Source organism: the organism of the source record quoted next, unplaced genomic scaffold (genome assembly GCF_019419815.1).
Source record: "Pyrus x bretschneideri cultivar Hongxiangsu unplaced genomic scaffold, Pyrus_bretschneideri_v1 Contig12, whole genome shotgun sequence".
Taxonomy (NCBI): domain Eukaryota; kingdom Viridiplantae; phylum Streptophyta; class Magnoliopsida; order Rosales; family Rosaceae; genus Pyrus; species Pyrus x bretschneideri.
Window position 1 is genome coordinate 6331349 of NW_025999413.1, and position 24069 is coordinate 6355417.

Genomic DNA, 24069 nt, shown 5'->3' on the forward strand with positions numbered 1-24069 from the left:
TAAACAAAATTTGACGAACCCTAGGAGCATACTACGTGCATTAGGGTATCGTTTGGTATGTAGACGGGACGAAACGGAACGGAATGGGACTGGACGGGACGGGACAGGACAGAACGGAACGGAGCGGGAGCAAAGATGCCCTTGGATGGAAACAAGGTGGAAGAAGAAGGAGACGAAGATGTTATAGTTTTGTGTTCCACGGATGTGGAATGAGTCGTTACAGGGGGTGAGGTGGAACGAAAATTCACCAAAAACTCGTCCTGTGGAATATTTCGTTCCATCCGTTTTAGACGTACCAAACATGGGACGGAACGCTTTGTCCCATTCTATTCCGTCCCGTTCCACGTACTAAACAGTACCTAGTAGAACGCAATTTATTTTCTGCATGTGCAGAATTAATCCATGTTAGGTGAAGCTTTAAACGGTCGACTTTGTGGGACAACGTGAGGGGTTGCACCCACCACGTAGGGCCCAAAGCCCAAGTGGAGGAGAAGATGGTCGATTGGTCCGTTGCGTCAAACACGTGGGTCCCGCCATCTCGATCCCCACGTTATTTCGCCAAAGTCATAAAACCACTCCCCCCCCCCTCACTTCCCCCCACCTCCTCACTGTCACTCACTCCCTCTGCCGTACAAAATTACAAAGAAAAGCCAGAAGAGGAAAAAAGAAGCTCTCCACCTTTCACAATGTTCTGCTTCTCCAAGAACCAGAGCATGGAACGCCATGTCGTCGCCGTCCTGCTCCTCCTTTCTGTCTTTTCATCTCTAGCTGGTAAAATGCTTAGCAAATTTACAATGTTCTCCCTCTCTGTATCTTGTAATGGTGTTTTGGATTCTGATATGTTGTTGTTTTGTGATGCGTTTTGCAGATGCGGCCTCAGTCGGAGTGAACTATGGTAGAATAGCCGACAACCTGCCGTCGGCGTACAAGGTGGTGCAGCTTCTGAAGTCACAAGGCTTGGAGCGGGTCAAGGTCTTCGACTCCGACCCGGCCGTGCTCCGTGCCCTAGCTGGATCCGACATCAAGGTCACAGTCGACCTGCCCAACGAGCTCCTCTCCTCCGCCGCCAAGTCTCAGTCTTTCGCTACCAACTGGGTCCAGCGAAACGTTGTCGCTTACCACCCCAACACCCAGATCGAAGCTATCGGTGTCGGCAATGAGGTCTTCGTTGATACCCACAACACCACCAAGTTCCTCATCTCCGCTATGAAAAACATCCACACCGCCCTCGTCCACTTCAACCTTGAGTCCTCCATCAAGGTCTCCTCCCCCATTGCCCTCAGCGCCCTGCAAAACTCCTACCCATCTTCCGCCGGCTCATTCCGACCTGAACTCGTTGAACCCGTTTTCAAGCCCATGCTAGAGTTCCTTCGTCAAACTGGGTCCTATCTCATGGTCAACTGCTACCCCTACTTCGCGTACGAGTCAAACTCTGACGTCATCCCCTGGACTATGCCCTCTTTCGTGAAAACCCTGGAGTCGTCGACGCCGGCAACGGCCTCCGTTACTTCAACCTCTTCGACGCCCAGATCGACGCCGTTTTCGCCGCCATGTCGGCGTTGAAGTACGACGACATCAACATGGTTGTGTCGGAAACGGGCTGGCCGTCCAAAGGCGACTCGGTTGAAGTAGGCGCGAGTGTGGAGAACGCAGCGGCCTACAACGGCAACCTCGTCCGTCGGATATTGACCGGCGGGGGGACCCCCTTGAGGCCGAAAGCAGATCTGACCGTATATCTCTTCGCTCTATTCAACGAGGACAAGAAATTCGGTCCCACATCAGAGAGAAACTACGGGCTCTTCTTCCCCAACGAACGGAAGGTGTACGACATACCGTTTACCGTCGAAGGACTAAAGAACTACCACGACCGCCGGTCGCCGGTATCCGGAAACCAGCATGTGACTGCTCCGGTCAACGGGGGAGGGGACATGTCGAAGAGCTTGAACGGGAACACGTGGTGCGTGGCGAATGGGGAGACCGGGAAGGAGAAGCTGCAGGCGGGACTAGACTACGCTTGCGGTGAGGGCGGGGCGGACTGCCATCAGATCCAGCCGGGGTCCGCGTGTTATGATCCTAACACCCTGGAGGCCCACGCCTCATACGCTTTCAACAGTTACTACCAAAAGAAGGCACGTGGAGTCGGCACGTGCTATTTTGGCGGGGCGGCCTACGTTGTCTCGCAACCACCCAGTACGTAACATATCACATCCCACTCAATTGTTATTGCATTTAATATAAAATAGCGGCGCATGCTAGTGTTACTTTGGTGGGTTTTGCTAAAATGCGCCGGATGGAATGGGACACTCTAGTCCTTTGAGAGTCCGGCGTGAAAGCTTGACTCTGGTCCAGGAAACGTTGGAAAGTGGTGCACGCTGAGCGCTCCACTCGAGGTCATAGGACAACAAATGGTGGTCACGTGACCAATGTTTGGATGTGCTGTACTTACTGTTTACGGTCCATTTTCCTAACCTGGGGTGAACAAAGAGCAAAAGCATAGACATTTGGTTTTCTTTGTAAAATCGTAATATTGTTTTACTAATATAAAACTTTGTTTCTGTTGTTGCAGAGTTTGGGAAATGTGAGCTGCCGACTGGGTACGGAAACTGAAGAATGCAAAAGGAAAAGAAGATGGGGGTGTGGTTAGCAATTTTGTGGCAAAGGGGGGTTTGCTTAGTAGCCTAATTTTGCTTTGCTACTTGTTAATTTCTGTTTTAGGGCTATTAACCTAACTATTATGTTCATAATTATATACTTAGTAGTTTCTGGTTTAATTCCTATAGCGTTGTACCTCGAGGATCTTGATTAATTAAATCTACCATATCTATTATTTTTTGGACACGTGCAAAATAATTAGATGCGTTTATCTGACAGTACATTTGGATTTGGATGCTTCCTATGTAGTTCATCAATAGGAATCATGGACTCATATGGGAATTAACAGCGATCTAGTATTGATTTTCTTAACAGAATTTACACTGGCTCAGTCCTCCGGTATCTCAAAATAATGACTTAATAACACTGTTTTAAAAATCTTTGTTTACCACCGTTTAGGTGCTAAGCAGTTAGCCACTGTTCTGAAAATTAAGAACTAGCGGTTAGGCTTGTGTTTAAACATCCGCCTAGAAGTCCATCCAAGCTGGTCTAGAAGATGATTCTTATTTAAATAGAAAATAAATAATTTTCATTTGCATTTTATTTTCTAATAAATTGTAAAAAACTTATTAGATACGTAGATAAACATACATTATATGCTTGTTTTTTATTTTTTATTTTATTATGTTTTAATATTTTATAATTTATATGTGGTTCTAATTTGCTGATTATGTATTTCAATAAATTTATTTAAATTTTTCTAGTCCGCCATCTAAGCTGGCTTCAGTTTGCCGCTCATCTAGCATCTAAAATCTTTTAAAACTTTACATAATAATGTCTTGCAATTTAACTTTCAACTTAACACTTTCATTTATGATATCAAACCCAGTGTAAGTAATTTTTTCTCGCCCCCGAGGCCATTTGTTTTAACTTGTTTAGATTCTTAGACAAATAGGAGGAGGTGCCGATCACCCAAAGTAAATAGAAACCAAAGAGAATAAGGTAATGATAGCCTTAGCTTCCTTCATGACAACAAAATTGCTGAATGCATCTTACTCAAAAGGAAAGGGTCCACACATTTCTATTTTTTGGACAAGGGAAAGGGTACACACCTGTTTGATAAATTTTACTCCCAATGGACGTTTGTGTTTCACAGAACCCCAAAAGTGTACAAATTTTTCTCACACCCACATCCCACCGATGTGCCGTAGGGGCCACCCCAACTCGATACAATGCATTCTCACTAGGGTGGGCGTGGTGTGGTTTCATTCTCTAATCGGAATCCGACTTAGAAAAATATTAATAGTTTGGTTTGCTGCAATTCTACTTAAATTTATTACAAAAATTATAATTTTTAGTTTACACCGATTCCGATTCGGTTAAAATTAATTTACGATTTTGAATACTAAAGTCATTTGAAAACCAAATCAAAATGTTATTCAAAATTTACTGGTTTTTTTTTTCTTTTTATTTTTGCATGCTTGCATCAATTACGAGTTCTAAATTAGTTGTACAAAGTAACAAAGTTACAAACAAAACATGTCTTTTTCAAGGAGGATTCTCTCATCTCATAATCTCTCTCTCATTCCCTCTCCTCCTATTTGAATGGTTACAATTAAGCCACGCTAAGATCTTATATTGATATTTTTATAGAGACAAAAAACAAAATGTGAGAGGAGTGAGGGAATCGAATGAGAATAGGATAAGAGAGAATCATACTCACATTTTCAAATACCAAATCAAAATGCAAATGTCATTGACACCAAGCAAACAAAAAAGGAAACACAATTCAAATGTACATGTACATTCATAATACAAATATACATCCACACATACAAATAATCCACTATGCAGTAAGAATGTCATTGTGAATACAATAATTTTAGCCTAAAAGGAGTTATCAAGAGATTAAAAAAAAAGGAAAATTAATGAAAAGAGTTTGAAAACTTTGACTTTTAATGATAAGGACAATATAAAGCGTAAAGTGAATAGTACCAAGATTGACTTTTTAATGTAAAAATGTGGTTTTTCGTTAAAGTGAACAGTATTGCGGGCTTTTCGTTAAGACTCCCTTAAAAAAAAGCCCGGGAAAAAGTGAAAGAAAAAAATAGGATGTAACTAAACACCTTAAGATCATTCTATCCAAGAAAAATATGAAATCAAAACCTGGATGTCAACTTTTGAGATCTAGAGTGAAAATGACTTTTTTTTTCTTTCAAATATGTTCCTTATCTCAATAGATGAACCATGCAAGTAAAAGACCTAATTGAGAAATGTTGTCGGACAAGGTGAAACCAATTTGGTTTTCACTACTTATTTAGCGACACATGTATCAACTGTTAAATTTATTTAATTATTTATATTCATGGTTGTTCTGAGCAGTTTTACCCATATGAAAACTATAACCGGTATGAATGGTTCGGTCTGGTTCTTGAACCTATATTGACTTTTTTTGTCAACATGATTTTCAACGCTTTATTTTATCACGGTTAGATTCGCTTTTACGATTTCACAGTTTTTATACCCACCCCTAATAGTCACAACAAATAGTTGATCAGTTTGTGGAATTTGTTACTGTTTAAAAAAAGAAAAAAGAAAAGGAGTTTAGATTTGTCAATTTTATTCTTGTTGCTTACTTGTAATATCAATTTTGCATCGATTTAGAGCATAATTAAAAGTTGTATTTTTCTAGATAAGGATTCTTATTGTCACGCTCTTTTGTTCAAATTGATTCAAGTAACACTAAATGGCCACCACATGATTACACATGGACAATAAGTTATATAAATTTCTAAATATTCAATATTTGCTTGAAGTTCTTATCGGCTATGTTATTTGGACACATATATTGAATCACTATCTAATACATGTGAGACTCGTATAAATAGTAAGGTCATCTCCGATAGGGAAGACTACATGTCTAAAAGGAAAAAAATGACCTGATTTGTTCAAAAACTCATCTCCAACCAATGATTGGGCTATACATGATAACCCATCCCTAACTTTACGATTTTATAAATTTTAAGAGTGATTGTACGAAAATGCCCTTAGATGCGAGGATGTTTGACTTTCGTTGATCGTTCGAAGTCACAATTAATGTTTCCGAATAGATCTTGAAGCCACGAGCGCATAGGCAAAATCCATTTGTGAATTCGGATTATAACAATATAGTTACGGACGTTTGAAATTGTTTATTTAAATTTTAGTTTATAAATTAATTAAACTCCCACTAGGTGGGAATGAGAACCGATCCTTGGATTTGGCCCAATAAGTTAACGGGTTATGGGACTAATCAGAAAATCAGGAGAAAGAAAGAGACCAATTAGTTTTTTTAGTGACCAATTAGAAATTAGTGAGAAGGAGAGGGACCAATCAAGAAGAGAGAGAATCTTCCTTGCCTTCCTTTTCTTGTCTGCCTGACACGCACCGCACACCCAACCAGGTTTTAATTTCGGCCAATTTTTGCCTTTTTTTTCGTCGAACCACCACCATACAACACCTGCAACCTCTCCCACAACTTCCTATTTACCATCTCCACCCAAATTCGAAAGGTTTAAGGTCCAATTCTGTGTAAAACCTCACCGGAACACCGGAGGTGCTCAACGGTGATTCCTTCGATTTGGTGAGTTGCACCACCCACCACCACCCTTAATCAACTTCCCTTGGACCCGGAAACAAGACCCCAACCAGTTGTAGGGGTGTCAGAACACCAAGGAAGGAGAATTGAAGCTCACCCATTCTAGGGTTTCCGGCATGTTTAAGTGAAATTGGAGCTTTACCTGGCCAAATTGGATTTGGCCAGAAGTATAAAACTTGTTCTTCTTATTGAGATCTTCATTTCTGTAAAATTTAAGAATTTTTGGAAATAGTTGAATTTTTTGGCGAGTTGGGGCGGCCAATGGTGCTTGGGCCGTGACACCCCCTGACCTTTCTAGGCTAAATTTGATACTCCAATTCCATAGGTGAAGTCCGATTAATGAAATCTCATCGTTTGAACATAGTTTTGATAGAGACCACCACTTGATCCTTATATAAATTGACGATCCAACTGTTGGATCGTCACCAAACTTTAATACGTAATAGTACATAATATTTAAGGATATTAGGAACTGACGGATCGGGAATTTGCATACGGATCTTCCCAGGTTGGTTTTCTAAGTTTGTAAATCTAAACGTCGGCCGCCGCTTAATTTTAGCGATTAGTAGAGATTCGACCGTTGGATTGTTCCGAAACTTTATGATGTTGTTCTAGAAGCTTATTGAAACTTTTGGGAAGTTATGGATCAGAAATCTGAGGTGTGGATCTGCCAGATCAAGTTACGTAGGGCTGTGGACCATATCATCAACCTTGGACCAACGGTTGACTTTTAGTCAATGGGTTTCAAATCATTTTAGAACGTCCTTGGAGATGTGTTTTATGTAAGTTATATGTTCTATTGATAAGAATTCTGAGACGTGATTTGATATTTGTTCTAGGTGACGATCTTTCGTGATGCCTCGATATTCGTGCTAGGGAGTTGTAGTGCAAACTTCAGGTGAATGGGTCTTTTTTTTTTCTTTTTATAGTGTGTGTGTGTGTGTGTGTGTGTGTGTGTGTGTGTGTGTGTGTGTGTGTGTGTGTGTGTGATTGCTAGTTTCCATATATGCATTTGAAAAATAAATTCTTATGCATGCCTTTATTAGACTAAAGTTTCTAAGAATTAGTGAAATGACGGAATTTATGAAATATGCTACATCTTACAGGATGCACTGGTATGCTTTTGATCTTTGATGCGATAAGTATAAGTATGACTATGAATGTTAGTATGTTGACTAGAATTATTGAATCATTGAATCATTATGGCATGATTATATATATGTGTAGTCTGCTCATCATTGCTGCACCCGGTGGTAGTGCTCACCCGAGGCCAGGGCTAGTCTTTTACGTGTATGTTCACCTCTGCACTACACACTCACCTTGGATCTAAGTAGGCGTCAGTCCTGTCGTACAGGTTTCATTAAGCAAATCCGACTCGTTGGTGACAGCGATTATCGCTATTTTTCACGTGATTATAGCACTATAGCATACATATACATTACACCTAGTCATGTTCATGTCAGAAACTATCTGCATGAACTCGTGTGCCAGCGTTGATTGATGAGCACCTATTTTTATTATGCTATTGTTGAGATATTGTGATGTGGCATACTTCTGGATTTACTGTTGATTTGCATTTGATGTCATACCTATACGTAGTATGATTTTTTGGAAACTATACATGTTTTATGGCGAAGGGTTGCAATGTTTTCAGAAAGGTTTTTATAAAACTTTATTTTCAGGCTCATTCACCCTTGTTTTTCGCCCCTCTAGGTGTTAGTTGTTGAACTTTTGTATCTACGAGGATTCTTGACAAATCTCAATATAGGTGGCTACCTTTGAGGGTATAATTCTTAACCTACCTTACTGTACTTTACTTATGCTCTGTCATCACATGTGAAATGGGTTCATTCTCGCTCACCAGTGCACTCTTATATTTAGGGACTTTTAGGATTAAATTTATTCACATTTTTCACATTACTACACTTTATGGCTTTGTCACCTTCCAGGTGTCGACCAGCACAGCTCGATTCGGAGTCCTAATGGACATTCTGGGTTAGGATATGTCATATAAATCGTTGAAGCCCACCAAGTCATTATTTGGCCAAAGGGGCATTAGGCTGGCCAAAGTAGCCCCCTTTTAACATTTTTGGGCATTAACTCCTTAGTTGCAATAATTGATTTGAATTCAACGGCTAGATTTAAAAACATCTAATGGTAGTTTAACTAAATTAACCAATAAATTTAAAGTATAAACTTAAAACTAATAAATTATAAGAGGACTATGTTTAGGCCATTCAGTTGGATGATATATATGTATGGCCTGACACTGTTTATTTAAAAATAATTTTTTTGCAGGGTTATAATTCTATTGGGGTCATGTCTAGCCCTTTCGATTGAAGGACCTAAGGCCTTCATGTATTGATGTGTATCAGTAAGAATGTCAATTTTGTGTGCCAAAATAGTTATTGATGATAATAAGGAGGCTGTTACCAGCATTCCCTATCTGACATTCTCGTTTTATCTTATCAACTCTTCTAATCATCTAAACGCGGTTATCCAACATATATATACAAAGTATGTGGCAACACAACTTTTCATTAGGAGTTCCCCATTTTATTAAACATGAACAACGTTATTTATTTTATGAAGTAAATTGTAGCAATGGTCATTCAACTCAAAATTCATTACCATTGATCCCTCAACTCATCAAAATGTGTAACTATGGTCCTTTTCATCAACTTTGTTAGAATTTTGTCAAAATAGGTTATGTTGGAAGGACAATTGCTACAATTGGGGTCCCTCAACTCATTGAAACATGTAGTTATGGTCATTTTAGTAAACTTCGTTAGAATTTTGTCAAAATGAGTTATGTTGGAATGACCATTGCTACAATTGAGTTAAAGTTGAGAGACCATTGCTCCAATTAGGTGAAAGTTGAGGGACCATTTCTCTAGTTAGATTAAAGTTAAGGGACTGGTAATTGATTTTTAGTTAAGGGACCATAACTGCACGTTTTGATGAGTTGAGGGACTAATGTTAATGAATTTTTAGTTGAGGGACCATGCTACTTACAGAATAAATTCAATTTGCCACACATGGGGGCAACAAGCATGGGATACTGGTGATTGGTCTCGAAACAATTGGTATTGTATATCAGGTTGCAATCCATATAAAACTTTAAAAATCAGAACATCTTTTCAACAATTCTAACTAATCCCACCACAAAGTCCAAGCTATTTATAACCAATTAGAAAATAATTCATGAACTTTCTTTGGTGTAAAGTGTACCAACAAAGTTAAAGAGATTCTACTAAAATCCCTACATTTCGTCATCTTTATTTAATACTTTATATATACTAACTTCACACTTTTTTTTTGTTTTCATTTTTTTCCTAGTAATAGCGGTGGTTGTCAATGCTAGTTCACTTAAGCTTTCGATCCAACCCATGTAACAAGATTTAGGTCAATGACTCCCAAATCATAAGGCTTTAGGACACTAGGTATAGAACACTCATGAAGACTTATTAATTCGAGCTGAAAGGGCTATGAAACCAACTAATCACCCTGCCCCATGCTAAATCTCTATCGTTTGACGTCAAAATCAAGCATGATTGACTTGGTTATTAAGTAAAGTCTTGGGTGGAACAATTATTACTTTATTTATAACAATAAGTAACTTTACTTTATTTAGAACAAAAATTAAAAATTAACTCAGAAGAAAAGTAAATGTTTCAATCTCACTCCCCACAAACTATGTTGGTGTGAATATGCAGATTTTCAAAGTACAAATAGTATCTAAGCAACAGTAAATAGAAAAAACATAGTGTGGGACTAATCTTCACTCTGTCCATTTGTTTTAACGTTTAAAATAATCTTTAAATATTAACTTAAAAAGACGTAATTTTTGAACTAACTCATAACCAAGAACGATAATCGAAGATCCAACCGATGTGGCTATACCAAAATCCCCTAACGGGACTATGAGGATCTTTCAACGTGTCTGTAAATTGGGGGTGAGTTCGGTGTATGCTTGCCCATTCAAGTGCACTTCTCTGCAAACAGAAAAAAATGAGTATAACAAAATTTGATACAATAACACAGATAAATAGAAGTAATATACATACCTGAAATGATAGGACTGCACAATAGGCAAAGAAGTGTTCAAGCCATTTGGGAAGCTTGAAACTCCCGGTGAGAAAGTTGCATGTGCTAAGAGAGATTCACGCTCACTCCTACGACAAGATAGAGTGCAACTGCTACCCAAAATGCAGGCCAGGTGAAATGAAATGAAGCTAAAAGGGTAAGCAAATGCAAAGCTAAAACGACAAGTACCGAGCTTATATCCACGAAGTTCCATTCCCTCCCCAAAAATTCCACCCTCCACTGCGTCACCCACTCTTTTATTGGGCTTGTTATTGGGCAGGTGGTAAAGTTAGGGACAATATCAGTGTCATGTTGGCAGTCCTACATCGGTGGGGGAAGTCAACAATGGTGACTTTAAATATGATTACCCTACTCTAACTAATACCGAGACATTTTGTGGTAAAACCTCACACCTGATAAATTGGGCAAGTGGTAAAGTTAGGGACAATATTGATGTCGTTATAGTGGAGCCTCTGGGCTCGTCGATCTAAAAAAAATTTCAACATGGTAACAGAGGCCAGCTTTATGTTAAGAGACCAAACTTGTTTCCAGCCCACGCTTCCTTGTGACAAGCCTTTGGCTTACACGGGCCCGTAACAGTGGGCTCTGATAGCATGTTGAATTTTTTTTTAGATAGATAGGCCCATGGGGCCCCACTCTAACTACACCGATATTGTCCTCAACTTTACCACCTGTCCAATCTATTATGTGTGGGCTTTTACCGCAAAAAAGCATCGGTATTAGTTAAAGTAGGGTAATCATATTTAAAGCTACCATTGTTGACTTCCCCCCACCGATGTAGGACTGTTAACACGACACCGATACTGTCCCCAACTTTACCACATGCCCAACAAGATGAGCCCGTGTTGAATTTTTTTTTTTAAAATCGACAGGCTCGGGGAGCCCTATTCTAATGACACTGATACTGTCCCGAACTTTACTACCTGCATAATTCGTCAGGTGTAGGGTTTTACCACAACAAGCATCAGTATTAGTTAAAGTTGGGTAATTATATTTAAAGTCACCCTTGTTGATTCCCCCACCGATGTGGGACAGCCAACACACCCCCTCACGTGTAACCCCATTCAGTGGTTCACACGTGGAGATCCGCACATTGGCAATTGAAACTCAGAGGTTAACTCCAATGGAGTCTATGCTTGTTTTCAGTCTTTTCAGGAAATGCCTTTTAAGAACTTAGAGGCTAGCTCTATGTGAAGAGTCTAAGCTTGTTTCCAAGCCCACACTTCTTTGTGACAAGCCCTTGGCTTGCACGGGCCCGTAACTGTGGGCTCCGATACCTTTTTGAATTTTTTTTTAGATCGGCAAGCCCACACTCCAACGGCACCGATATTGTCCCCAACTTTACCACCTGCACAATTCGTCAGGTGTGGGGTTTTATTACAAAAGCCTCAGTATTAGTTAGAGTGGGCAATATCGATGTCGTTAGAGTGAGGCCTTCAGGCTCGTTGATCTAAAAAAACTTTCAACAAGAGTAAAGTAATCATATTTAAAGTCATCATGTTGACTTCCCCCACTGATATGAGACTGCCAACACGACATTGATATTGTCCCCAACTTTACCACCTGCTCAACACGCCCCCTCATGTGTATCATCATTTAGTGGTTCACACGTGGAGATCCACATATTCGCAATTGAAACTTAAAGGTCGGCTCCAATGGAGTCCAGACTTGTTTTCAGTCTTTTCAGGAAGTGCCTCTTAAGAACTCAGAGGTCGGCTCTATGTTAACAGTCCAAACTTGTTTCTAAGCACACACTTCTTTGTGACAAGCCTTTGGCTTGCACAGGCCCGTAATCGTGGGCTCTGATACCATGTTGAAATTTTTTTTTTTTTAGATCGACATGCCTAAGGGGCCCCACTCTAATGACACCGATATTGTCCCCAAGTTTACCACATGTCCAATCTGTCAGGTGTGAGGTTTTACTACAAAAGGCCTCGGTATTAGTTAGTAGGGTAATCATATTTAAAGCCACCTTTGTTGACTTCCCCCACCGATGTGAGACTGTCAACACGACACTGATACTAGATCGATGAGCCTGGGGGGGCCCAATTTAACGACACCAATGCTATCCCCAACTTTATCACCTGCCCAATCCGTCAGGTGAGAGGTTTTATCACAAAAAACTTTTGTATTAGTTAGAGCAGGGTAATCATATTTAAAGCCATCCTTGTTGACTTTTTCCATCGATATGGTACTGCCAACACGACACCGATAACGTCCCCAACTTTACCACATGGCCAACACTTGCCACAAACCTAATGCTTCTTCTGTATAGTGTCAGGAGTATACATGGAAATGAATGAAGAATATAGTTTTATAAGTGTAAGAATTTTTGGATCCGCAACTGGCACAAGCACAATCACAATACATTTAATGTCACGATTTACATATGAAGTCGTAACAAGTGAAGATTCATTTATGTTCATATCTTTTCTAAGAACTAGCACTTCTCTAATAGTCCTTGAGTACATTTTCATCACCTGCATATGTTACATTCTTAATGCAAACTGGAAACTCGTTAGGAATTTTAATTATATTCTTATCACATTGTAAACGTGAATTTCGTGTAACAAATGAGACAAGATCACATGTACAAATGATAAATTTGTATTCATGAATTTAGGGCCACAATCTCTGTTTACATAGATTGATCATTTGATTCGATCTTAGGGTTGTAGAGAATGTGTGTATTGTCGTTGATCCAAGGGTTGCGATGACTTAATCTTGAATGAACGAATGTCGCAGGGGTTTGCTTGTGGTGATGAAAGAACCGACACATGTAGTGGTGCTTGATGATTCCTCACGGTTTGACGAGGAATGCAAATAGTTTTCTGAGTCTTCTGGATGTTTGAGAGTGTTTAGGAGTTTGAAGCTCTGAGTGTGAGAATGATTTTCTGACATTTTCTTTGTCTTGGAGCCTTGTATTTATTGGCTCTTCAAGTCTTGCCTACGGTTGAATATGGCCATGATTGTGGACTTGATAATTGACAAAAGAATCATAACTTGACTTGTGGCTTGGTTCATGATTTGACATTTTAAATCAATTAATTTTTTTTAATTTAAATGAAAATGAAAATTAATTCTTTAATTATCTTCCATCAAATGTCGACATGTGTCACTTTTGATAATTCGTCCGGTTTTATTGAGTCATATGCCATGCGTACGGTTTGTAACACGCATAATGTATGCCACGTAAGCTCTAATATATATGTCGAAATTCAATATGTTAGTAAATATTTATTTCACCTTTCGTAATTAATTGATGTTGAACGAACCACTTTGATTTATGAGCTTTGATTGCTACAAAACTCAGTTTAGCATGCTTAATTAATCCAAAATATTGTTCAAAACCCACCACTTCGGTGAGTTTTCGATCGGTGTGATTGTAACAGCATTGTTTTGGTCTTCCCTCAATCTACTCATATTATAAATTTATAATTTTATGGAACATTTTAGATGTGGTCCCTAATTATTAATATTTTTTTTATTGAAATCTTATAGGTTTTCAAAATTTAATCGAAGTCCCTGAAATTAATGTGATAATGTATTTCTATGTAGGTTATTATATTTTTTTAAATTAAAAATTGAAATTTATAGTTGTTTGTATTAATGAGATTTTAAATTAAAAAAACCCATAATTTGTGGATTAAAATGATTAAAATATAAATTATACTCTCTAATATATATTGTGTGTGTATATATATGTATGTATATAAACATGGGTACATTCACAAAAAATTAACAAAAAAATTATTGTACCAAAATATGGGTACATTCTTCAAAACCACACAAAAAATAATAGATATTAGGCTTAATAACATTAGTAAATTTCTTTGATTAAACTTGACATGGATACATTCTCAAATCAGGAAAAAGAATGTACCCATATAAAAAATGGATTAGAAAAAAAATTGAATAGATTTTATATTAAAAAAGGGTACATTTTACTGCAACAAATTGCTATATTTAAGAATGAGTATATTTTAAGATTAAAAATTTGAAAAATTACATGAATGGGTACATATAAGATTAAAAAATTGGAAACCTTTTTATAAAAAAAATTCAGGGGTACAAACTTATTCTATTTTTTTTTAATTTTAGAAATGATTTAAATTGAAAATTAGTTATGAGTTTAATGAAGGTGTGAGTACTAATCTTAAATCAATTATTAATTTTTATTTTAAAAATTAGAGAGTTTTAACGAAAAGCCCACGATACTGTTCATTTTAACGAAAAACCACGGTTTTACACTAAAAAGTTAATCTTGGTACTATTTACTTTACCCTTTATTTTGTCCTTATCATTAAAACTCAAAGTTTTCAAGCCATTTTCATTAGTTTTCCTTAAAAATTATGTAATTGACATGTAAATTCATTATTGTATTAATGTTAGGGATCTCGAACAAAATCTAAAAACTAATAAAGTTTCAATAAAAGAACATTAGTAACTAAAAACCAAATACCAATTTTTACTTATATATTCATATCATACTCTAGATACATGACATATCAACCTTATGTTTAACCATAATGTCTAACGTGTGGGTTGAATATTGTTTTAGCACAATTAGGCACTTTCTACCCAGTGTTTTCAAGTTTACTTGGTATTATAATGGCCAACACATGACTCTTACATGGATGCTAAGTTATTAATAAATATTGACCATTTGCGTAAATTTGTTAGTATTGTAAACCGCAAGAATAAACTTTAACACAATAAAATCACATTACTTAAGGTGACATATCGATGTGGCACAACTACTAATTAGGAATTCTTCCTTTTACGAGAAGGATTTACATGAATAAATTCACCCACCGTTTCATCTTGGAGTATAAAGTTATGTGTAAAACCCATTCCACATAACTTCGTATTAATAACTTGAAACGCCACAATAACAGTTAACAACTCGTGCTATGGAACTCGTTCTCCAATTTCATCAAACACATCCTCAATGTGAACAACACTATTTATTTCATGACTTCAAAGGGGCTACATAAAACAAAATTTAACACCACATTACAAGCATAACCGACATAGGACATTATTTATAATGAATTTGGTATAATTTGGTAAGTTGGTAACTAGTGACATAAACGTATTTTCTAGTTCAAAAGCTTCAAAGCTTTCCATTGCTGACTTTTGAGTCGAGCTGTTTTTCGTTGCTGATTTGGTGGTTGTTGCTGGTTAACATTAAAGCTCTTTGATTCTTCTGAGTCTCAGTAGGAAGCTTTACGTCCGCTGCTAATCCAACAGCTTCAAGAAATCTTATTACGTACCAAGTAATATCAATTTGCCACCACTCTAGGCCGTGCCGAGCTGAGTGTTCAAATGCATGGTGATTGTTATGCCAACCTTCTCCATGCGCCAGCAATCCAATTAACCTAAACATATTTGATTAACCTTACTATTAATTGATATGTAATTAAATAAGAATGCATTTAAACTACAAATTAAAATACAACAATACCAGTTGTTTCGAGACAAATCACCAGTATCCCATACTTGTTGCCCCCAAGTGTGGCAAATTGAATTTATTCCAAAAGTAGCATGGAGAAAAATTACTGACCTCACACCCTATATAATGATATAAAAAACACAGCAAGAAGAATATTTTGATTACCAAAACAACAAGAATATTTTGATTAACAAAGCAACAAGAATATTTCGATTACCAGTCCCCAAACCAGAAAGGGTGATCCTCCCAAAGCGTAGAGGAGAACTCCAAAACCAATTGCATGAAGGGGGTACGTATAATGAAGAAATCTATAGAATGGCTGCCTTTTCAAGTCTCCAACATTCTTTAGTCGTGCTTCATACTGCAAAGTTTCAAAGTTAAAAAAATCATCATTTATGCGTCGATATCTGTAGACACGCAATCAGATTATGTGATACGAGGAATAGACGCAAAGTTGTATAGAACTAAGCCTGAACAATATTTATAAACTTGTGAGAGGTATAGATATTTTGCGTACACTTCCAAACCGAGAACGATAATTGAAGATCCAACCAATGTGACTATACCAAAATCCTCTAACGGGACTATGAGGGTCCTTCAATGTGTCTGTAAATTGGTGGTGAGATCGGTGTATGCTCACCCATTCAAGCGGACTTCTCTGCAAACATTTAAAAAGTACAATGAGTCTAACAAAATCTTCTCTGCAAACATAAATAAAAGTGTATTTACCTGAAACGATAGGACTCCACAGTAAGCAAAAAAGTATTCAAGCCATTTGGGAAGCTTGAAACTCCGGTGGGAAAGTTGCCTGTGGTAAGAGAGATTCACACTCACTCCTACGACAAGATAGAGTGCAACTGCTACCCAAAATGCAGGCCAGTTGAAATGAAATGGAGCTAAAAGAGTAAGCAAATGCAAAGCCAAAACAACGACTACTGAGCCTATGTCCACGACGTTCCATTCCCTCCCCAAAAATTCTACCCTCCACTGCGTCACCCACTCTCCCATTGGGCTTGCCACAAAACCCTAATGCTTGTGCTTCTTTTGTATCTTAATGACTAATGAGATTGCATGGAAATGAATGAAGAAGCTAGTCTATTTATAGATTCAAAATCTAATCTTTAGGTGGGCATTGCATTTTTTTTTTCTTTGGAGTAAATTTTGTTTAATACTTAAAGAAAAGAGTAATACTAGGAGACCATTATTTCTTTTTTATCATATTCATGTATCACGTACGTAATGTGACAATTAACACATATAACCAATATTTAACGAAATATACTTATTAATTAACATGACACGTATACCTTACTTGTCACATCATGTCGTACATGAGCGTGGTAAAAAAATATGGTCTTCCAAAATATATATGTTTTTAAAGAAAATGACGTAATTGGTGACCATTTGGTTTAAGACACTAAGAAATAATATAGTCACTATTATTTCTTTTACAATGAGGCTGGTAAAAGACTTAGGAGTATCAATGAGGTAATTATTAGCTACTGCTAGGTTTTTCACCCCATCTCATTATGTACAACTAATATCAATGACTATCGTTAAATTTCTTGTAGACTGTAGCAGTGATATTTGTTTTTACTATGTTATATATCAAACTAACTTGAAGAAGAAACAAACTCATATGGTAGGCTACTTTCATCAACTATTTTTCGTATTAGTTTCTCTTAAATCTTATCACGTGTAGTTCTTTTTAACTTGAATGGCCAAAAAGGTAAGAAAGTAACAGTTGACAAATTATAGGACACAAGATTTTTATGGCTATGTCTTTGTGCAATAATATGCATATAGGGTTCAAAGTTTGAGGTGAGGGAAATCTCGTGGGCTATGTAGCAGAACCCATCCATCCCCTATAGTTCACGGCCCTATATAATCTGGTGAAAAGCAAATTATCCCAAGAAAACGACACTCAACTGCCCAAGCATGAAAGCAGCCATAAGGCCCAAGAGAAAGAAATTCAAACCAGAGATGGCCCCACGAAAGGAAACCCAAAAAACCAATCGCGGCATTTCCCTTCACACTCACAAAGCACCATTGGATGACCAACTCCCTATGCCACATGCACTTAATTATACGAATTGGTGTCAAGCTATCCAAATGATGATCTAGTTGTGGTTTAATTCAATACAAGAGGAATTCAGTTTGGTTTCAGAGTCGGTCAAGCCGCTCACTACTAATCAATACCTATAATTTAGAGAATGTCATGTTATCCTTCTTGAATCCAACCTTCTGTTCTTAAAAAATAATGAATGTAGCTAAATAACTTTATATTCATAAGTTTCAAAAACAAAATTTGGATTCAAGAAGGATACCAAACAACCATAAACTATCCGTGCAAACACGAGTTTAGTCAAGTTGGCTAGAGTAGTGTGCTCCTTCTTATATATCCACATTTGAATCTTTGTCTTGTAGTTTAGATAAATTTAGTATATAATTTTCTCTGTTTGTAAAATTCTTAACCACATGCTGTCACTATGTGGACTATTAAATGCTTCAACACAGTTTAAGTTCACCTTTGACATGGTTATTATGTGAGTGTGTTGATTGAGATATATAACTGCGTTACAATGTAACAGTTATACAAAAAATTACTGGCGAATAGAGCTTTTTGATAATCACAATTAATAACATTGCTCTTGCCCACCTGCACATGCATGGAAACTAAACCCCAACCCCACCGAAAAAAAAAAGGGTCCGACTAATGCAGGCCAAATTTGACAAAATATGTGTTGTCTTTAAAGCTAAAACTCTTTATTTCAAATCAAGATTACTTCAAGCCTTTAGAAATCAAAGACTTCTGTAGTTTGTCAATGGTTACCTTACATAGCATGTGGAGCCATTAATTTGGTGACTTTCATGCATGTTGTGTTATTTGGTTCGTTGCAGACAGGCTAGCAAGGAATTAATAATGTAGTGGGATGGGCTAGCTGGAAAAAATAAAAAATAAAAAAAAGCCTTAGTAATATAATTCCTGTTAAGCTGTGTGTATATAATTTAATTCAGAGTCTGCATTAGATAAGCAGAAGATCCATCAATATGATATATATATCTCTGTTCTTATTAATTTCTCCACCGGTATGGTGGATGTGGGTTTACTTATCCGGGACCTTTGCAAAAAGTTTTCGGTAGTTGATGACAAGATTTTATAGAGATACATATCAGCGATTCAGTTCTAATCACTCTATCCAGCAACTTGCATTTTACAATCTGTACATACTAGAGGCGTGAAAACTTGATGCATGCGATGATAATAGGAGTAGAATCATTGATAATTGATTTTGTTAATTCTCCGATCGCTGTGGAATTCTTGTATTCTTACACAATTGGTTTCTCTATGCTGTTCTAGCGAAACCTCCGTTTATCTTTATGCACTTATAGTTTCAGTGTATGGTTCTGGATTCGAATAGTGAAAAATTCAAATATAATCTTAACGTAATATAAAAGCAGAACTACTTATATACATATGTATATGTATAAATTTCATACATTTTTTTTACTACCTAACACTTCTGAATTTATCCATAGAATTATGACATGACACAGATGGAGTCTTGGAGATATAATATTACAGTGATTTTATTCTCACAGATGCGCGCGGAGTAATCTTTGAACTAATTATTGTCTAAAACCCAGAAGTATATTATATCGATCATTCCATTTTCTACTTTTCCTTCAAGCTTTCCTCGTTGATTTTATTGGATAAAGCTCTTCTTTTCTTTTGAGTCTCAGTCGGAAGTTTTACGTCTGTAGCCAAACCAACAGCTTGAAGAAATCTGATCACGTACCAAGTAACATCAATTTGCCACCATTCAAATCCATGCCGAGCTGAGAACTCAAATGCATGGTGATTATTGTGCCAACCTTCTCCATGTGTCAGCAATCCTAAGATCCTAATTCAGAGCTAAAATTGTTATCCATGTAAATCATAAAAATATGTTAATTTCATCCAAAGACGCATGCATGTTGCAGTATACGCTAAAATACCAGTTGTTTTTAGACAAATCACCACTGTCCCATACTGCTTGCCCCCATGTGTGGCAAACCGAATTTATTGCAAACATAGCATGGAGAAAAATTACCGTCCTTACGCCCTACAAAACAAAGAAACCCTATTTGATTAATTATTGCAAAAATATAAAATAAAATAACTGATCAATTTTAACAATCAAATGGTAAAAAGTGTTAATTAGTTTTTTACCATTCCCCAAACTAAAAAGGGCATTCCTCCTATAGCATACAATACAACTCCAAGAGCAATTGAATGAAGGGGGTACGTATAATGAAGAAACCTATAGTATGGTTGGCTTTTTAAGTCTCCAACGTTCTTTAATCTAGCTTCATACTGCAAAAATATTTAAATTGAAGTTTAATAAAATTCTAGTTCATAAGTATTATGAGATGTATGTAGTTATAAATCTATCTCTCATCACATGATAGTCAACTAATTAAATTTGAGTAAGAGATAGAGAGGTTTATACACTTCCAAACCGAATACGATAATCAATGGTCCAACCAACATGACTGAACCAAAGTCCCTGAATAGGACTATGGGGATCTTTCCACGTGTCAGTAAATTGATGGTGAGCTCTGTGGATGCTCACCCACTCAAGTGGACTTCTCTGCAAACATAAACAAAGTCTACTAAATAGTTTCTCGACTAAAATCGTGAATTATAAACTACAAATAAAATCCATAAAAAATTTCCCCAGAAACATTATATTTCGACCACCTGAAGTGAAAGAACCCCACAATAAGCAAAGAAGTATTCAAGCCACTTTGGAAGATTAAAACTCCGGTGTGAAAGCTTTCTATGGAAGGATAGGGTTACACCTACACCTGTAATAAAATAAAGTGCTACGGCCAGCCATAAGGCAGTCCAGTTGAAATGAAACGGTGCTAGAAGAGCAAGGTAATGCAAATAGGAAAGGCCAGCCAAAGTGGCGATATCGACAAAGTTCCATTGCCTCCCCCAAAACTCTACATGCCACTTCACCAGCAACCGATCCCAATCTATCATTATATCGACAAAGTGTGTTTTGATTTGTAGCGAAGCTTTTATTTAAAAACAATTTCTTTAGCAAATTAGTTTTCGGTAAACTCTACGTACGTACGTACGTAATGAGATATTTGCATGGAAATGTGTAGTAATGTGTAATTATATATAAAGGTGGGGTGGAACTTGCAGTTGCAGGGAGGAAACTCATTTGTTTATATTACGTAAGTTGTTGGAAAACGACTGTTTGCCCCCAACAATATCACACAATTCACAAAAGCATGAATTTTAAAATGGAAGTGAAGAACGGAAGTACTTCTTTGCTCCAATCAAAACACAATAGCCAGCTAGCATTCATTTGAACCTTGAAGTCATACTTCACCTTATGCAAAAAAAATGATTTTATATAGTTTTTAAAAATTAAAAACTCTTAAATAATAACTATTCATAGCAGAAGTACGGTGGCACATCCCAGCTCGGTTCAACAAACAACGTAATCACTTACTAACTTAATAAGTTTGTGATTTTGTAACAAGAAGTTTTCGGTGTAATTAAAAGTGAAACAACTCAATATAAATTTTGTTTCATTTTGTGACGAAAATCGGTGGAACGATATAGAGATACAAAAAAGAACTTGCACATGATTTTTATAGATTTGAACAAAACGTATAATAAGGGTTTCAAGAGAAATTCTTTGGAGGATTCTAAAGAAGAAGGGAGTATGGGTAGTATACATCCAAGCAATAAAAGATATGTATGATGGAGCAAAAACAGCAGTACGTAAGAACTCATGAAAGACAAATTGAAAGTTTTCCCATAACCATACGGTTACACTAGGGCTCAGCTTTTAGCCCTTACCATTTTGCATTGGTAATAGACAAGTTAATGAGCATATTTAAGATGATATCCCTTTGTGTAAACTTCTTACAGATGCTATAGATGAACACAAGAGGGAGTAAATGCGAAACTTAACCTTTGGCGGAGCCTAAGCATGTCAAAGAAAGTATATAGATGGCAGGTTCAGTGGGAATGGGGGTCCAAATAAGATAAGGATGAGGATTGGTCAAGAAGTACCAAAGAGTGAACGCTTTCGTTATCTTGGATCTACCTTGCAAAAGAATGGAGAATTAGATGTAGATCTCAATCATAGAATACAAGTTGGACGGATGAAGTGGAAGAGTGCATTGGGTCTGTTATGCGCTCGTCATATGCCATTAAAGCTAAAGAAGAAATTTTATAGGATGATAATAAGGCCAACAATGCTTTATAGAACGGAATGTTGGGTAGTAAAAAAGAAACATGTGCGTAAAATTAAGGGGCACATGAGAAAATATAGTATTATGAACGAGGAAGTTCGAGGTAAAGTGGAGTGGCTACAATTTAAGATAAGATGAGAGAAAATTAGTTAAGATGGTTTGGATATGAACCAAAAACCTACAGATGCTCCGATTATGAAACAGAGACTCGGGCTAAAAGGGATAGAGAAAAACCTAAGAAGACTCGGAAAGAAACTTTAAGAAAAGATATGAAGTACTTGAAACTGACGAAAAATTTGGTACAATACCGAGTGCAATAACGTTATAAAATATGAAGTACACTACTACAAATTTGGCTATAAGCCACCCTTTTCATTGGTGGCTATTGTCAAGTGTTGCCACTCACATTGGTGGCAAACCTCTATGGTCACCAAGCACCCACTAAACTAAAGAGTGGCCTATGTAGAGGATTCTATTGTAACAATGGCTACCAATATTGCATTGGTGTCTTTCCTGCAGTGCCACCCTAATTCACATCGGTGGCAAAGTTACAAAATAATATTAAAAAAAAGGATGCCCTGTGTGGGCACCCAAATTGAAGTATCATATTTCTTTTTCTATTTTTGGTGAGAAAACAAATTGTTATATCATTAAAATATAAGAATACAATTATAAATTTGCATAACTGATATTTTATAGAATTTTGTACAAATGTTGGAACCAAACTTTAAAAAGTCTTCGATCCCTTTGTTTCCAAGAGCTTAATCATCTCAATAACTTGAATCTGATCATCAGCTGCAGCCTGCACCCAAAATCAAACCCACAAATTTTGTAAGAATAGTGTTAACTCAAGTCCAATCGAAAGTGATTGGAGTTGAGGACAACACTGAGATATGATCATATAAATACCAGGAAAAATTAGATTTTCAAGGGGTTTGCAGTCATAATTTACCATACAAAACTCTTCACAAATTCACTGCAACCCTTTTGCAACTTCAACTAAGAACATATTAAATTGACAAGTTCATGAATATGCAAACCACCTTCAACCTCGAAACAACAAATGATCTCCCAATTAGCGTGGGTATTCAAGAACAAGATAAGGAAAACATAGATACTATATTTATGACCAATAGGCAGAGGACAAGATACAACAAAGCATTTACATATGAATGAGGGAGAACAGAAATGAGAATGGAATATCAGTGAAGAGCGCGCGCATACTTACACATATAAATGCATTAACATTTCCTCTTTTTTCAGAAACTAAAAAAATCAGGACATTCCAATACAAGAGATCACCAACTAATGATCAAGGCAGCTACAAAACAGAAAACAAAACAATGAGTTCTAATTGAATTTAATTTACATATACCCTACACCATTAAGACTTAGTAATAAATTAGCGTTGATGCCCGCATGATGTTGCGGGTCATCAACAGTGACATTATTTTTCAGTCAGATATGACATTTTAATTACATAATAGAAAATGTTAGAAGACAGAAATTATAAAAGGGAAGTTGATCATAGTAACTCTTGACAAAAACCTACTTGGCAAGAATGGAAAATTGGTGAAAATAGAAATGATCAACAAAGAAATCCATAAACAAATCAGTAACCTAATTTATATAGCTCTAGGATGAATTATGTTAATTTGTTTATATAGGAGTATAACAGAAGGATGGAACAAAACATGTTCATTCTTGAGAACAGATGTAATTTTGCACACTGCATATATGTAGACTAAGGAGAGTGGTAACATGTAATTTGTGCAAATTAGGATTTTCATTCAAAGAACTATAATAAACACAATTAAAAGAAAAAAGTGATTCAAACTTGTTCTTCTCTTAAGGAAATTACTCACAGTAGAAATTCTGAATGGACGAAGTTTTGGCTTCCCCTTTCGGTTCAGCTATACTTGATTAACTAGGAACCTTTTTTTAATGCAATGAATGCATTCATGAGAGAAAGAGAGGAATATTAGGTGAAAAGTATTGCCAAATCATATAGAGA

At 36.8% G+C, this 24069-nt stretch overlaps 3 protein-coding genes across 3 annotated transcripts; 1 reads left to right on the top strand and 2 right to left on the bottom strand.

Moving 5' to 3' along the window:
- The first annotated feature begins 593 nt into the window (after window positions 1–593).
- Window positions 594–2832, top strand: LOC103954980 (glucan endo-1,3-beta-glucosidase 12). Its single transcript, XM_009366836.3, is given in 4 exon segments — window positions 594–771; window positions 869–1441; window positions 1444–2190; window positions 2567–2832. Coding segments are annotated over 4 exon segments (1446 nt in total). The 5' UTR covers window positions 594–686; the 3' UTR covers window positions 2608–2832.
- Window positions 2833–15341: 12509 nt separating this feature from the next.
- On the bottom strand, window positions 15342–16799 carry LOC125474135 (palmitoyl-monogalactosyldiacylglycerol delta-7 desaturase, chloroplastic-like). The gene is made up of 5 exons (XM_048577580.1): window positions 16521–16799; window positions 16309–16449; window positions 16009–16152; window positions 15804–15910; window positions 15342–15717 (listed from the first exon to the last, which is right to left on the bottom strand). Exons 1-5 carry the CDS (start codon window positions 16797–16799, stop codon window positions 15453–15455), a joined length of 936 nt encoding a protein of 311 aa, XP_048433537.1. The 3' UTR covers window positions 15342–15452.
- A 2668-nt stretch (window positions 16800–19467) lies between these two features.
- LOC103954981 (palmitoyl-monogalactosyldiacylglycerol delta-7 desaturase, chloroplastic-like) lies at window positions 19468–20823 on the bottom strand. The gene is made up of 5 exons (XM_009366838.1): window positions 20536–20823; window positions 20285–20425; window positions 20005–20148; window positions 19791–19897; window positions 19468–19696 (listed from the first exon to the last, which is right to left on the bottom strand). The coding sequence occupies exons 1-5, from the start codon at window positions 20821–20823 to the stop codon at window positions 19468–19470; spliced, it is 909 nt and encodes a 302-aa protein (XP_009365113.1).
- Window positions 20824–24069: the final 3246 nt, after the last annotated feature.